The sequence below is a fragment of the Phyllostomus discolor genome, chromosome 15 (assembly GCF_004126475.2).
Source record: "Phyllostomus discolor isolate MPI-MPIP mPhyDis1 chromosome 15, mPhyDis1.pri.v3, whole genome shotgun sequence".
Taxonomy (NCBI): domain Eukaryota; kingdom Metazoa; phylum Chordata; class Mammalia; order Chiroptera; family Phyllostomidae; genus Phyllostomus; species Phyllostomus discolor.
Genome location: NC_040917.2, coordinates 16,180,922 through 16,197,406, shown reverse-complemented (window position 1 = coordinate 16,197,406; position 16,485 = coordinate 16,180,922). Strand labels below are relative to the sequence as shown.

Sequence of the window (16,485 nt, the reverse complement as noted above, 5' to 3'; positions counted from 1 at the left end):
GCAGGGTGTGTGAGTGTGAACCTCGGCCTCCTCATCTCCCTCCCCCTTCCCTTCCCACCTTAAGGCCCCCTCACGCTGGAGCAGCAGGGGGCCAGGACTGGAAAGGGGGCACACGGTTTGGCTCCTTCGCTCCTGCCACACCCTCTGTGTGCTGTTCACGAAGGAGGTCTCAGGCCCCGCCTTCTGTGTGATTTCTCGTCTCTCTCCACAGCCGCTGATACAAATGTGTCATGACTGCAGGTGGGGGGATTCCGGTTTGGGGTACTCTTCCCTGGGCTGCTGCTGCCAGGCGTGAAACAGGCAGGGGAAGGAGGGCCCCGTGTGACTCATCCGCCACCACCTCACATGCCTGGGCGTGTGCATTTCCTCTAGAAAAGCCCCTCCCCACCAGCTCTCAGGGGTGGCCCTCGATTTGCCGCTCAGGGCTTCCGTCCCCTCCCTTCCTGAGATGAGACTCGGGTGGCCCGGGGGGCCCCCATTGCTGGGCAGAGTGTCAGGTCTGCCAGACACTGTCAAACTCAGTGTCTCAGAAAGGGTCACAGTGAGCCAGAAGCAGCATCGATATCTTGGTCTGGCTATCATTTATCTAGCTGTCCCCACGGAAGGCACAGGAACAAAGCCCTAAAGCAAGGAGACACAGGACAGGCGAGACTTCAGGGAGAGCAGAGGTTCTGACCTTGGCCCCGTGAGCATTCGGGGCCGGGTACTGCTTCCCTTCGGGGTGTCCTGCATGCTGCGGGTCGTGCAGCAGCGCCCATTCCCGGCCTCTGTCCCCCACATACTCCCCAAGCGTGATGGTCAGAGAGGTCACCGACATCACCCCAGGGCCCCGGAGTGGGGGTGGGGGCAGCAGAAGGGCCCCGGTGGAAAACCACTGATAAGATGGGGGGGGGTGATAAGGACCTGGAGGAGGGCTGTGTGGGCGTGGCTGTGCTAACTGGTAGGTGAGCTGCCCAAGGCCAAGCTCACACCCACCACAGCCACACGTAGGAGTGACCGTCACTGGCTGAGAAAAGGAGCAACAACACTGACCCCGGCCGACTGGCCGGCGCATTGCTGGGATGGCTGACCTCGTGGGAGAGGAGCTGCTGCTGCTGCTGCTGCTGCAGCCAAGGAGGGGACTGCCACTCTGCCCCCCAGGACACGCCCCTGGGGGGCTGCCTGTCTCATCAGCTTCCCAGACAGGCATGCGGGGTGCCCCCGGGGACCTCAGAAAGGCCCTGGCACAGCCTCCAGACACTGCCACCTCTCCGTGCTGGCTCCACTCCCTGGCGGGCCCCTCCCCAGGTGGCAGGTGCAGCTGGCGCCCTGGCCGGGCACAGGTTTCGGGGAGGTCCCTGTCTCCTCGCACCCGCATGTAGTATGTGACCACCCATCCCCAAGTCCGTGGCTGGAGACCACAGTGATCACCTTCTCGTTCCCTCTCACGGTGCTAAAGCATGGCTGGGCTCAGCTGGGCCACTCTCAGGGTCTGTCCCACCATGGGAAGGGGCCCATGGCACTGGGCCCCAGGGTCTAGAAGAGCCGGGAATACTGTGGCCACCATTTCGGAAGACGCACGGGCCCTGTTGCTCATGACTCCCTCTGAAAAATGGCTCCTTGCTCTTTGCCAGTGGAGGCCAGAGGCTGCTGGGACCCCAGCCCGTGGTGGCAGGGCAGGTGTCTTCCTGGGGGCCTCCCAGTATGAAGGGCAGAGGGGCACTCGCTAGCTGGGCCAACCAGGCCAACCTGGGGACACTGTCACCCACCAAGCATCCCTGTGCCAGGGGCTCCGGCCCCAGCCAGCCCGTTGCCTCTGCTTCCTGCCGGTCGGCTCCATGGGTGACAGGAGGAGAAGTGGGACTTGAGGCAGAAGGAAAGAAAAGCTCAGTCCTTTCCATGCACGAGGCTCCCACCTCTGCCCGCTCACCCCACGTCCATCCAGCCCCCTCCCTGCGGGTCTTTCTTACCTCGCCCTGCCCCCTTCCGCACCTGTCACATGCCCGTTACTCCCGGGCAGGCCTTAACTCTCACCTGGGTTCCCGCCCTGGGCGCCTGCCCATCTGCAGTCCACACTGGACACTGCTGCCAGAGGCCCTGTGGTCACCAGGGAGAGAGGGGGCAGCCCGGTGGTGGAATTGAACGGTTCAGTGAGCAAATGAAACATGAGTGTTGGTCACGCCGGCTGTCACAGGGGTCAGCTGGGACGCAGTGTGAGGACACGGGAGGGGGCGGCGCAGGGTGAGGAGGGGTCCCCCAGAGGCCGGGCCTGAGTCCCCAGGATGGCGAAAGGAGAGAGGTGGAGGGACCGTGCGGAGGGAGCCGGGCAGAGCTGCCCCAAAGGGAGTCATTCCTCCCGGAAAGTGCGAGCACTCAGTGTGCGAAAGGGGGCGGGGGAGGAACCTCAGCTGAAATTCCCGGGGGGCAGCTCAGAGTCTGGAGCTGGAGGGAGCCCAACCGCCTGTCTCCAGCCTCAGCCCTCCCCACACACCCGGCGCCCGGCACCCGCCTGTCCCCTGCTCCACCCCATCCTGCCCGGAGCTACAGCCCCCACCCTCTGGGACTCTGCACTTGACCTTCCCTCCCCCTGCAAGTGCTCCGCAGCCCACCTCCACCCCGCCCTCCTTAGCTCGGTCCAAGCTCTGAGCAGTCCGCCCTACTCGGACTCGAGGCCTAGCGCTCACCTCCATCTGCTGTGATGGCCTATGTCCGTGGCTGTCCCCCGGGTCCCCAGGCTGGCACACCAGCCGCTCAGAGTGAAGGCCTCTCTTCTCCGGACCTAGCACAGGCCGGCGCTGCGGAGGGGGGAGTGAGCAAACAGGACCTGAGAGCAGACGGACAGAGAGAGACTCAGGGACACGGACAGAGAGAGACGCAGGGACACCAGGGTCAGCCCCGGGCGGGCGCTTGGAGGCTTTCGCTGGCCGCACAGGCAGGTCAGGCCTCGGGAGGGAGAGAGGCGACAGTGAGGGGTGCTGAGGCCCTCCGGAGGGCTTCTGGGAAGAGAGGGCCTGGCCTGGGGCGTCCCGTTCTGTGTGCTGTGTGCAAGCATGTGCACGTGTGTGCACACCCACGTGTTTTACTTCACGAAGCACGTGCTCCGCTGTGACACGGCCCCTGCGCTCACAGAACTTGGGCTGTCAACAGGCCACTGTGCGAGAGCGTGAGGAAGCCGTAGCAGGACAGGTGGCACCGAACGGAAGCCCAGCGTCTGCATGTCTCTGCCGCACCTTTTTCTGTTTGCGGAGGAAACACGGGGGGCGTGGAGGGAGAGAGGGAGAGAGCACAGGACAAATATCACGCTGTGCTCTCGGAAAAACTTCCAGCCGCCGTATGTGTTCGTAACCCGGCCACATCCCCAGGTGACTCCCCGCCGGGGCCCCAGTTGACCTCGGAGCTGACCTTCAGGACTGGACGCCCAGGCCCTGGAGGGACAGCTCTGGAAATTTACTGCCAGGGCTCTGCTCGAATTTATCTTTTCAGCTCGGGCTCTGGGGCGTAAAGGAGGCCACTCACGAGGTCTGCCTGGCAGTGTCTCCACACGGGCTCAGAGGGGTCTGGGCGGGCCCCGTGGGGGGAGGTGATGCGTGCCCGAGGCGCCCACGCAGGGGCCGGGGTGGTGAGGCCGCCGCAGACAGTCGGACCTTTTGTCCAGGTAGACCCAAGTCCCCCAAGTCCGGAAAGGTGAGGCAGCTGTGCTTCTCGGGCCCCAAAAATCCACATTGAACCTCCCTCTCCCGAGCAAATCAGAAGGGGAGGGGCAAGCTTGGGTTTGGAGGAAAGTCCCTGGCGGCCCAGGAGCAAGGGTGGCTGGGGTGATCTCAGCAGGTGGCCGAGGCTGGGCCAGCGAGAATGTCACGAAGTAGTCATGGAGCAAATGAAGAAATTAACTCGTGAACACTCTGCCACAGACACCAGAACAGGGGGCCTATTCAGTGCAAACCCCCACAGCCAGGCACATGGAGACTCGGGGAGAGAACGGGGTTCCCAGCTGCTGCAGACTCGGGGGGTGGCAGGAGGCCAGACGGATGACCCTTGGCTCTTAAAGGCCCCCCCTCGCCGGGTGCTTGGCACAGGACACAGCAGAGAAGAGACCACACACCAGCCTCACCCCAGGGAGGGCGGCTCTCCGGGCCCCTGGGCCCTCCCTGGGGTGAGCAAAGGGGGGACATCCACAGCCCCAGGGGCGGTCCCCACAGGCCTGGGGAGTGGGGGCCTCACAGGAGTTTTGCGTCTCTTCCATCGTGTCTACAACCTCACCAGCACTCATTCTTCGTTTTTGTTTACTCACTGTTGCGTCCGTCTGAGAGTTCGCTGAGGTTCAGGACGTCTGGAAGGGAACCTTATGCCCTTGAGCAGGTCTTGGCCCTTTTGTGGCTCCCCTCCCCCCTCATTCCTGCCTCAGTCACAACCCCCACCCCAGCCCTTGTCACCCTGAGCTGTCACCCTCTGAGGACAGGACTGCCAAAGGTGGCCAGCAGGGCACATAATGTGTCCTCAATCCAGACCACCGCTTCCGGGTCCCAGGCTTCTCCCCTATAAAACTAGAAGTAAAAACAGCCAGCACTGAGAGGCACCATTCTCAATGCTTTACCTGTTTTGTCCCATTTAACACTCAACTCTGTGGTGTATTTCACTGCTATTAAACCCATCTCGTGTATAGGGAAACTGAGGCACAGCGAGAATGGTTTGCCCCCGGATAGAGCCAGGCGTTGAACTTGGGGTTCCGGTTCCAGGGTTCCTGAACCTTTTGGGGTGGGAGAGAACCCTGGTTCCTCCCTAGAAGAATCTGCACACATGCGTGTACATGCAAAATTAGCCCAACAGGTTTGGGGTTCCAGATCTCTGAGGCTCACCCACAGATCCCTACCTGCCCTCTCCCATCTGACCCCAACAGCCTCCCGAGGCTACGTGAGTTTTATTCTCCTTGCACAGCTGAGGAAACATGGGTGGGGGAAATGAGAGCTGCACCCAAGTTCACGCAGTCGTCAGTGGTGGAGCACGATTCTAACCCAGGTCTTCGGACGCAAATCCTGGGTTCGGCCCCACCGGCCTCTGGCCGGGCCTCCCTCTCTCCTCCCTTCTGGTCTGGGGATGTCCGGTGGGCCCAGCATGGCTGCCGGGAGTCCGTGGCACCACCTGCCCTCTCTCTAGCACCTGTGCCCAGCAGCTGGGTCATGGCCAGCAAAGGCCACTCTGCCCTGTGACCTGCCCAGTGAGGGGGCATGTCAGCGTCAGGCTCACTCGGGACCCTCAGCACCCAGGCTGGCTTGCACCCTGCCAGAGGGGTTCTCCAGTCCACCAAGCTGTGCCCCTGCCCCCCCACCCCATTGGGCAGGGGCCCCCCTGGCAGTTTTCTGGCCTCCTCCCAGCCCAGTGCCTGCAGAGAGGGCTTCTGTGTACCCTCAGAATGCCAGGCACATGGCCCCCGGGGGAGTGGGGGGTGCAGGAAGGGCCATCCTGAGGTGCTGGGCTGGAGGAGAACCCCCAGCCAAAGGGGACTGAGAGGGCAGCCAGCAGCCCAGACTCTGGGTGTGGAACCCAGAGGGTGCGGCTGCTGCTGGTTCCTCCTGCTGTCTGTCCCCAGGCAAAAGGGTGTGCGGACAGGTGAGACAATGCAGGGGTGGGGCAGAACAGGAGCCGATGTGGAACCAGCGAGGGCAGGCACCGAGCCTGAAGCAGCCTCGGGCGCGGGGCGTGTGTCTGCTGGACGGAGACTCCTCCTCACTGGGGCCTAGGACCGTCCCGAAACCTCTTAGGGACCGCACCCAACTCTGCGCTCCAGACGGGGCGGGAGAACGCTCCGCCCCCAAGGCCTCCCCAGAGGGTCCGCGTTTTTCTTCTTTTCCTTTTTTTTCCACACATTTTGATCTTTACAGTCTGAAAGGTGAAAAATAACACATCCCAGTGCATCTGGCTTTGTACTTCTTTGGTGATGAGTGAGGGACAGCACCTTGAAAACGGGCGAGCCTTGACCTTGTCCTCCTTCCCCGAACTCCGCCGCTGTCCCCGCCCCTTTTCTCCCGACCGCTCCCTTTTCCCTCTCTGTAAACTGGAAAGGTTTATGTATAACCTGTGGTCTGGGACCTGCCTAACAGGTGGTTTTCCACTGTTTTCTTCGTTTGACTTTGCTGATCGTGATTTTGCTTTTTTTAACCAGGTCGTGTTTTTACACTTTAACGTAGTTAAATTCATCCTTGAAGAATTTTATGGCTTCCAGGGTACAATGTGGTAGCTGAGCTCCACTCTGAGGTTATGGTAGAATTCTCTGGTGGCCTCTTCCAGGATGTTTATGGGTTTATAGAAATAATTGCATTAATAATACAGTCATAATATAAATTTATGAACCTGCACATTAAAATATATAATATCGCCTTGGGCGGGTGGCTCAGCTGGTTGGAGCATCGGCACGTACAGCAAAAGCTCAGGTCGTGGGTGGAGCTCCTAGTCAGGGCACACACCCAGGTTGTAGGTTCGATCCCAGGTCAGGGCATGTACAGGAGGCAACTGGTTGATGTACCTCTCTCCCCTTTCTTCTCTCTCTAAAATCAGTGAACATATATCCTTGGGCTAGGATTAAAAAAATAAAAATAAAATATATCAGTACGTACCTAAATAGCAAATATGCAAACAATACAAATGTCTAGATGTATCCTACTTATATGTAAATATAATAAAACATATATAAGATATCATGTTAAGTGTTTACATGTAAATAGTATCCCATTTAGAATGTATCCCGGCGACAAGATGGGCTATAACTTGATTTTTTTTTCTGGACGGCTACTCAGCTGTTCCAGTTCCGCTTGGGAATAATTTACCTTTGCTGACGCCTGCGTTCCAAGCTGTTTCTGTTCTGTGTTGATTGTCTGTGGGTCCTCAGGCACAAGTACTGCCCTGGTTTAATCCCTGAGGCCTTCTACGTGTTTTCAACGTAAGAGATTTTTTTCTAGCTGCGCCTCATGCTTAGTTTTCTCTTATTTATAAACTCTGGAATCGGCTGAGTTCCAAATTGCAAAACCGTCCTCTTGCTATTTTTATTGGGGTTGCATTAAATTTAGAGGCTGACCTAAGAGCAAGCGGCGTTTTTATGATGACGACGCTCTCTAGCCAAGAAGACGGGCCACTTTTTAAACGGGGTGGGTGAGCGCCTCCCCTCTGCAGGCAGACGGTGCCCTTGGCCTTGGTTGGGAGGGTGACCCGCCGGTGAGGGGCAGACCACCCTGGCCGGAGGACCTTCACCCCTGCCGGAGAGAACAGCGGTGCCGGAAGCCTTCTGCGACAGATGAGGGGACATGACCGAGTCCCTCCGGGAGGGGACGCCAATCTGTGTGCCAGAGGCAGGTGGAACGGGATTCTGGAACTGGCAGTGGGCCGTGCGCAGGTGCCACCTTGAAGGCGCAGTGCCCTGCGGTCCAGGGACACAGCTCTAGCGGAGCTGCAAGGAGCCGGGGAAGAAATACCCCGACCTCGCTCCCCACTTCCTCTGATCTCCCGGGCTCCCATGCCCGAACCCCTCCAGCAGGCAGAGGCCCTGGGAGCCTGTGACCCCGCCCGCCGAGGTCAGCTCTGGGGTGGCCTGGACGTGGAGCGGCGACCAGAAGGGATTGGGTGCTCACCTGCGTCTCACCTCAATCCGGGCCTCAGGTCCGCAGGACGGCGGCCCTGAGACTGATGGAGTGAACAGGGTTGCCAGCAGGGAACCAGGTCTGAAGAGACTCTACACCCGGCCCAGAGGCCTGCAAACACGGAACAATTGGAAAACCCACCAGCAGAGGAAGGCAGGAGGCTCAGGGCCCACTGCTCAGTGACAGTCCCTTGAGGGGTCTGGTGGCCCTCCCGTCCTCCCCTCTGCCGACCCTGGCCACACCCAGGTCCGTCTTTTTCCACCCCGTCCACGCGGCGACATTCCAGGGGAGGCGCATTCTGGGACTTTTCTGGAGCTTGAGCCGCTTGGAACCATAGCAGTTTGTGGCATTGGTGTCTGCCTTGTGCTGCGCTGTCCCGGCCGGCTGTGCTGGGCGCGGACTCCAGGGACCTGTCCAACCAGGTCCCCTGCCCGGGAGCAAGTCACCGCAGCATCGTCCAGGGGAGAAGGGTGGTCCTGAGCCATTTCGGGGGGCACAGACTTGCACCTTGGTAAGGAGGACTGGGGGTCTGGCCTCAGCTAGGACGGGCAGGACTGGATGAGGCTGCTCCTGAGGAGGCTGTACGGCAGGTGCCCACAGGGGCCAAGAACCCTCCCCCGGGTGCCGCCGTCCACGCGGAGTGAGCAGGAAGTCGGTGAGAGGGCAGTGTGCCGCCCAGACACGGAGACATAATCGAGTCACCCCCCAAGGACAAAGGTCCCCAAGACCACGTCCTGTGCGGGTGAGTTAGAAACTGACACCTATGTGCCACGGAGACCACTGAGGTTAGATGTCAAACGCTTTGCTCAGACGGACCTGGCGGGCCCCTCGTTAACCGGGCCCTTTGGCTGAGCCTCCAGCCCCCTTACACCGCAGGTTCCTCGGCTCTGGCAGAGGGCGGTCAGAGCAGCTGCCCGCCTGGAAGGGCTGTGGCCGTGAACCAGCGCGAAGAGGCACGGAGAGCGTTGAGCACAGCGCCTGGCGCCCAGTAGGTCTCCACGAATGCAAACGATCGTGATCCGCAGTCAGATCTCGGCGCTGAGAAAGCTTGTAGGAGCAGATAATAAATCAATCGAAGAAATGAGCCCTGCCATGGAACTTCCCCAGCTAGTCAAAAACATTTCGCTGTTTGGGTGAGGGAGAAAGGTAGAATCTGAAGTATAAAACTGGATTTCAACTGTGTTGACCCTACTGGAAATCTAGACATCCTTTTTTATATATAGAATTTTTTTTAAGATTTAACTTATTTATTTTTAGAGAGAGGGGAAAGGAGGGAGAAAGGGAGGAAAAGAAACATCAGTGGTCTGCCTCTCCCAGGCACCCAACTGGAGGCCTGGCACACAACTCAGGCACGTGCCCTGACCAGGAATTGAACCCACAACTGTTTGCAGGCTTGAGCTCAATCCACTGAGCCACACCAGCCAGGGCAAAAACTTAGCCATTCTTCCAGTGAACTCTAAGTCTCCTTCAACCCCGGCATTTGGACAGCGGATGAAAACCTTTGCGCATCTTCGCTTCAATGTGCATCTAACTCTCGTCTCCTCTCGTCTTTGTCATGACCTTAGCGCCACGGTCCTGGCTGCGCGGTGACAGGCCACGCTCCTGTTGCCTGAGTGCATCTCGCTGCACTGCATAGGGGACGCGCTTTCATATTTCACGAGCTGGTAAACACGAGGGCATTAAAATACAGCGCAGGGTTTCGGGAAGTGGCAGGCTTGCCACCCCTTCGGCTGAAATCGGAAAATCGCAGTTGGGTATTCCCAGTGGGGTGTCTCCCTAGTTACAGGAATCAGATACCCTGGACCAAAAGACATCTCGAGCACGGTGTAGTTTTTAAACAAAACCCAGCCTTTGGGTTCAGAGGGTTTGCACAAGAGGCCTGCCAGTTAGCTAGTGTATGAACTTCCCGAGTTCCGATTTCTTCGTTTCCAACAGGTGATGGTTAACAGTAAGGATAGAAGTCTCACCAGATTTCTGCGAAGATCAAATAAAATGGGGAGCATGTTCTTTGTAAACTGTGAAGTATTTTGCAAAATGGTAGCTACTTGTTTAGTTAGTTGGTTTGTTTTTTCTAAAGCCCTGTTGGTGGAAAGAACAATGGCTGGACGTCCAGCGTCCAGGTCCTGGCCCCTCTCAGCCCCTGCCGGGATGTGTTCCTTGGCCTCAAACAAGTAACTCGGTCCCTTAAAGCCACAGGTTCCTCCCCTAGGAAACAGGGATCAGGAATCCTTCCAAAGGAAACAAGTTAGAGGAACGTGGCAAAAGATGGAAAAAGCAATCCCTTCCGCAGGACGGAGGGAGGTGAGGTGATCAGGAGAAGTGCTCCTGAGACGCGAAGGGAGAAAACTGGAAGCCACGTGCTGGCCTCAGCGGCACCTGCACTGATATCGTGAATGATACAGAGATGATTGGCATGGCCCCGGTGCAAGGATGACACGCACATTCGTGAGCACTGGGAGCCAGGAGGCATGGCCACGGATTTCTGGGACGTGCCAAGAGCGCCCACGTCTGGCAGTGAGCAGGAGTGATCTGAGACAGGTGCGCGGTCAGCAGTGACCTACGTGTGTGGCCCACCAAAAAAACATAGCCCCTCTACCTGAAGCGGGTCCTTCACGCACGCAGTCATTGTCCCATGAATAGTGGCACCTTCAGCCGTGACCCCCGCAACTACAAAGGCAGTCAACATGTCCTACAGACAGACCCCTGTGTGACACCCACACACACGTGCGATGCACGAGCATCGACTCTTGTTAGTAAGGGAAACGGAATAGGAGTGTGTTCAGATGGCTTCTCCTTGGCCACACAGACCTGGGCAGCCTTTCTGGGGGCGCTTGGGGACCCGATGGGAGACCCTCAGGGACCGTGGGGGCAACTGGCTGAAGAACTTCTTCCTCCTGGACCCTGTCACTTGGACCCACGCCTTGTTTTACCCACAAGGCTTTCCGCCTCCAGACCCAAAGCCACACACTTTGCAAGATTAAAAGAAAAGCTCAAATAAGCTCAAGAAAAGTGAGAACGGTAGGCAGCTCCGGGTTCCCAGAGGAGGGCTGAAGTCACGAGAAGGCCTGAGGGCAGAGGAAGAGGAGGGAAGAGGAGGCTCCTGTGACCCCAGGAGTGTGGTAAATTCGTTCTCCAGGATGAACAGTGCGACGAGGTTGAACTGGGAGGTCGGTGGATGCTCAGGAAGGGCCTGAAGGTGCCCTGTTTGTGAATCACCTGGGCCGTACCAGGCAGGTGGGGAATCAGGTGCAAAGACCTCCTCTAGGTGGATTTCCACGCCCAACCACCAGGGGCTCCAACGGCCAGAGCTGGAAACTCTCGCTGCCAAGTTTCTCTGCAAACTGTTTATTCTCAATATGTGCAAAAAAAGCCTAGTTTGATTTATATAAAGGCCGAGTTGACCCAAAAGGGTGGCTCAGAGATTTCACAGAAATACCACGCCTTTTAAACTTGTAACTCTAACTGTTGACAACGCACTTAACCTCCCAAGCCTTATTATCTCAGCTTTGACATGGAGACGGTTGTAGTGCCATCCTCCTAGAGCTGCTGTGAGGGATGAATGAGGTAATGAAACTGAAGCACTTACGATAGTGGCGGGCACATATTTATCGAGAAGGCCTCGATAAACACTGGCTGTCGCCCAAGTGCCCCTAGCAGGCAAGTCGCAGGGACTTGTAGTCCTGCATAATGGATAAGGAAACAGGGACCTGATCAATTTTTGTAACTGAAAGATCCGAGGCATCTGGCTTCAGGTACAGCTTGATCCAGGAACGCAAGTGATTCCACCAGGACCTGGTTTTTCTCTGTCCAGCTCTCAGCCCCTCTTCCTGCAGACTGGGCTCCGTTTTTCAGACAGGCCGTCCCTCCCACAGACACCAGGTGGCTTCAGCTGTGGCAGACCACGCGTCATAACAGAGTCAATGCGGCAGACACGGCCACCTGTCACTCTTCCCCAGGCACCAGTAACAGTCTCGTTTCACCTCACTGGCTCTGGCTGGGTCGCAGAACCTTCCCTGAGAACAGGAGCCAGAAGAGAACGAGGCAGAGAGAGCCATAGGCTCACGCCTGGAATCGGAGGCACAGCCAGCAACTCTGAAACCTCCCAGCTCGAGAATGTGGGGAGGCTGGTTTCTCACAGCAACCGCGGTGTTACCAGGTGGAAAGCAAATGACCGGCAAACAACAGGTGAGTCACAGCACCGAGCGCCCACCCGACTGAAGGAGCCAGAGGATGTGTTCACCTTCCTTTGGTTGCTGACTCACTGGGGGCAGGGGGCGTGTCTCCTGACCACAGAGTGACAGGTCCCTGGTGCATGGAGGCCTCCAAGAGCACCGCCCATCACTTCTGAGCGTGGGCGGGACCACCCGGCTCAGAAAAACCATCCGGATGCTAAGTAGTCACCCAGAATGCTGGGGACTCGGTGGACTTTAAAAATACTTCGTTAGGCTTGCCAGTCAGTAAAAATAAATCCAACAATGAACGTTCGGATCATCAAAGACCATTTCCTATTGTTGTCACGGAAAGTGGACATTCCTTGAGGAGGGTGTGGCCTTCCTCACTGTCTGCACAGCAGCCTGGGGGTGGCTGGCGCCAGCTCGTTTCCAGCTAACCCCTCGAGGGAGCCGTGGTGCTGAGCACTGTCACGGGTGCCGAGTGGGCGTGAGCGCCTTACACACCCTTACACACTCGCTCTCCTCCCGCCTCACAAGTTACCCAGACGTCACAGAGGAGGGCGCTGAGGCTGCAGAGGGGCCAGGCTGCCTGGTCAGCTGCCGCCCTGACGGCCCCAGGCCTTGCCCACCCCCCCCCCATGGTGCACACCCCCCAGAAGTGACTTGCGCCCGTGTGCCTGCGCCCCCCTACCCCGGCGCCAGAGCCCGGTCTCTGCCGTCTCTGACTCCTGGCTCTTGCCTTTGCATCTCTGGGTGCTTCTGCCCTTGGGGGGCCTGCTGGTGTCTTTCTCTGGCCTCTGCCTCCTTCTCCCAGAAGATGCCCGACGTCTGACCACTTCCCATCTGTCTCTGCATTTCCTTCCTCTCTCTCAGACGCACCTTTAACGCACCCCGTGCTCCCAGGGGCCCTGCTGTGAGCGGACCCCCCACTCCAGGATGCTCCTGGCAGAGCGTCTCTCGGGCACCAGGCCTGGGCCGGGCAGTAAGGCCACCGTCCAGCCAGCACACAGCTCAGGGTCTTCCGGAGAATGAGCTCTCCCCCCGCCACCCAGCCGCTGTCACACCCTAAACGTTCCTCCCTCGGCTAAATGTTCCTCCCTCGGCATTCCCCGCACAGCCTCACCCCAGCCCCTACCGCCCGTCACGCCAGGGCCCTCGGCCACACGGCTCTGCCACACACAGCTGAGGCTTCCAGCTCACAGGGGCGGGACAGACGCTTGACACCGCCCCCCCCCCGCCAGGGGCACCGAGACCCCTCTGAGGAGAGCCCCCCGTGCCGTGTTCACAGGTGACTGCTGGCTGTTGGCGGCCATCGCCTCCCTCACCCTGAATGAGGAGATCCTGGCCCGAGTCGTCCCCTTAGACCAGAGCTTCCAGGAGAACTACGCAGGGATCTTCCGCTTCCAGGTGACCTAGTGATCGGCCCCCAATTCTCCCCAGCAGGTCCGGGGGCCTAGGGGCAGGTCCTGGGGGCTAGGGACAGGTCCTGGGGGCTAGGGACAGGTCTAGGGGGCTAGGGACAGGTCCTGGGGGCTAGGGACAGGTCCTGGGGGCTAGGGACAGGTCCAGGGGACTAGGGACAGGTCCTGGGGGCTAGGGACAGGTCCTGGGGGCTAGGGACAGGTCCAGGGGGCTAGGAACAGGTCCTGGGGGCTAGAGACAGGTCCTGGGGGGCTAGGGACAGGTCTGGGGGCTAGGGACAGGTCCTGGGGGCCTAGGGACAGGTCCTGGGGGCTAGGGACAGTTCTGGGGGCTAGGGAAAGGTCCTGGGGGCTAGGGACCGATCTGGGGCCCTAGGGACAGGTCTGGGGGCCTAGGGACAGGTCCTCGGGCATGGCCAAGCTCATCAGTCCCCAGTGTCCACAGACTCCTACGACTCTCTCTTCTCCAAAGGACAGATAAACAGCAGCAAGCTCCCTGGCCGGCTCCCGACTCGGGGCCCCAGGAGGATGGCAGTGGGGAGCTCCTTGGGACAGGCGGGGAGGGAGGGAGGACAGACTGACTTCGGAAGCCACTCCCAGGTGTTAGAAGAAGTTTACCATTTGAGGTCTAAGACGGAATGTTATGGGACTGTTCACTGTCCCCCTGTTATGGTGGCGAGTGGGAAGGATTTTTAAAAGCTTGAGGTGCAGGGCCAAGTGCTTGCCCCCAGGGGGAGACTGAGAAGAAGCAGCTCCCCCAGGTGGGCTCAGCTGCCCCTCGCTGCCCCTTCTTCCACTGCAGAGGGTTTTGTGGGGGTCGGGGGTGGGGGAAGGCTGAGGGGGCCGGCTGCAGCTGAGGCTCGGGGTCCCCATGCTGCCACCGGCTGCTCCTCCAGCCCACCCCACGCCACCCCTCCCCTCCTTCGCCCCCAGTTCTGGCAGTACGGCGAGTGGGTGGAGGTGGTGGTGGACGACCGGCTGCCCACCAAGGACGGGGAGCTGCTGTTCGTGCACTCCGCGGAGGGGAGCGAGTTCTGGAGCGCCCTGCTGGAGAAGGCCTACGCCAAGTAAGTGGCCGTGCCTTTCCCTGTGACGGCCTGCCTGCCCCCCCACCCCGCCCACTGCCCTGGATGCTGAAAACCATCAGGAACGACCCACAGGCCACTTGAGCAGGAGGCCCGTTCTGTAGAACAACTGTGGCCTAACCTGGGCTCTGAGTTCAAGGGGATAATGGGTGCCGGGGGCTGGCCGCTGTGCACTGGCCAGTGGCCTCTGCTGCCACCACTGGCTCCAAACGCACAGGAGCGGGCTGGGGCCCTGAGCGTGCTGGCCCTGAGTGGGACCTCGGGCTTCCTTGGCAGGCCATGTCGCATTTTCGTCAGCTAAATCCAGCAACGCGCTGCTGCCGGTGGGCCAGGCCAGCCGTGGCAGAGGCATGGGAACGATGGGAACCGGCCCAGAATAGGTGGTGTCTCTGGTTAGAAACAGTTGCGTATGGACTCTCCGCAGCTGTGTCCCACCCACACGGCCCAGAGTCCGGCGGTCCGGGGCTCCACACTGCCCACGGGCCATGGGAAGGCCTGCGTCCACTCCCCTCCAGAATGGCCTCGTCCTGGCCGTGCGTGCCGCCTGGGCTCGGTCCATTGAAGTGACCGGCTCTCGGGCATCGGGGATCTCTGTTCTCACGGCCCCTGCCATGATAATCTGGCCCTGAGCGCCACTTCTAAGTCACGTGCTCAAATTGTAGAGTTAGAGAAGCCAAAGGTTGCCCACATCGACGGTGGGGAGCAGTGAGCCCCCCAGCGCTGCCTGCTGCTCTGGAAAAGGGCCTTCGTTATTGAATCGTTGTCTTTGTAAAGCAATAAATGCCAAATAGCTGAGGGGCAGACCTCCCCCTTCCTGTCAGGAAGCAGGAGGGGTCCATGCAGGAGGCTGGAACGGAGCATCACCCAGGCCCTTCCAGCTCTCAGGTTCTACGAGAGTTTAAGAAACTTTCAGAGGACCAGGGAAATGGTAACTGGGGAGACAGCCTCCGGCCCTCATGGGCACCCTGCGTTGGAGACAAAGGCCAGGAGAGCCTGAGCAGAGGGTCCCTGGCTCGCCCAGCAAAGGAGGCATCGAGAAAGGGGCCCGTGGAGAGGCCGTGGCGTCAGCAGCAGGGGGCAGCGGCGTGTCTTCCGGTCCTGCAGGGTCAACGGCTGCTATGAGGCGCTCTCAGGGGGCGCCACCACTGAGGGCTTCGAGGACTTCACGGGCGGCATCGCCGAGTGGTACGAGCTGAGGAAGGCCCCCTCCAACCTGTTCAAGATCATCCAGAAGGCTCTGCAGAAAGGCTCCCTCCTGGGCTGCTCCATTGACGTGAGTGCCGGCCACCCTCCCGACCCCGGGTCTGGCCCGCTGCAGCTGGGGGAGCCTCCAGCAGTGCCCGAGGAAACCTGCTGCCCCGTTTGCAGCCTTAGCCCATCCCTGTCCACCTTACGGAGCATCCCCTGGACCCCAGGCATTGCTAGGCAACGGCCAGGCTGTCTGGGGTGCAAGGGAAGGGGTGATGGTACCTCCAGCCCTTCCCCCTCCAGCCCATGTTCCACCCTCAGTCTCCTGTGAATCACCACCCGGGCCACAGGTCCCCTGCCCTCTGCCGGTCCCGAGGGGACCCCTCCCTGCAGGGCCTGTGCCTGGAGCCCGGCGGCCCTCCCTGGCACCGCCGCAGGGTTCACAGCCTGTGGGAAGACTTCCCCAGGCACAGGAGGAGCCATGTCCTTATTCTAGCCTTGCTGGCAAACCTCACCAGGGGAAGCGAGGTGGGGCACTGCCTCTCCTCAAGGAGCCTCCAGGCAAAGGCTGGGCCCACCCCCAAGCCCTGTCCTATCCAGGTCCCCGTCCTTGTGGGTCAGAGAAAACAAGCCTTGGCTCTCAGGGCCCAGATCTCCGTCCAGCGCCAGGCAGGGATTCTCAAACTCTTTCTGAAGGCCATGTTGAGGCACAAAACCCTTCCTGCCCACAGCCCACCGTCAGATTTGCCAACACACCCCGTGCTGGGCCACCTGATGCTGTCTGGTGGCTGTCCTGAGCCCAGGGGCTCACCAGCCTGCTCTCCTTGGAGGGTCCTAACTCCGCCCTCCTCGACCCGCAGAAATCTGTGAATGCGCCATGCGCACGCGTTCACGCAGGTGCTCCCTCCCTCTCCCTAACGGTTGTTGCGTTTAGCCTTTGCTCTGGCTGTAAACGCGGGCCAGCATCTCAAAGTGGTAGCAGGAGCTGGTCCAAGAGCGGGAAAGCACAGCT

At 59.7% G+C, this 16,485-nt stretch overlaps 1 protein-coding gene and 1 pseudogene across 1 annotated transcript in view; both read left to right on the top strand.

Moving 5' to 3' along the window:
• LOC114512462 (calpain-2 catalytic subunit) overlaps positions 1 to 16,485 on the top strand; it is a 41,836-nt gene that overhangs the window by 10,798 nt on the left and 14,553 nt on the right. The window contains exons 3-5 of the mRNA XM_036016106.1: positions 13,068 to 13,186; positions 14,134 to 14,267; positions 15,390 to 15,558. Of these exons, the coding sequence (XP_035871999.1) occupies positions 13,068 to 13,186; positions 14,134 to 14,267; positions 15,390 to 15,558 (422 nt within the window). The remainder of the gene's footprint in view (positions 1 to 13,067; positions 13,187 to 14,133; positions 14,268 to 15,389; positions 15,559 to 16,485) is intronic.
• LOC114512495 lies at positions 9,965 to 10,057 on the top strand (annotated as a pseudogene).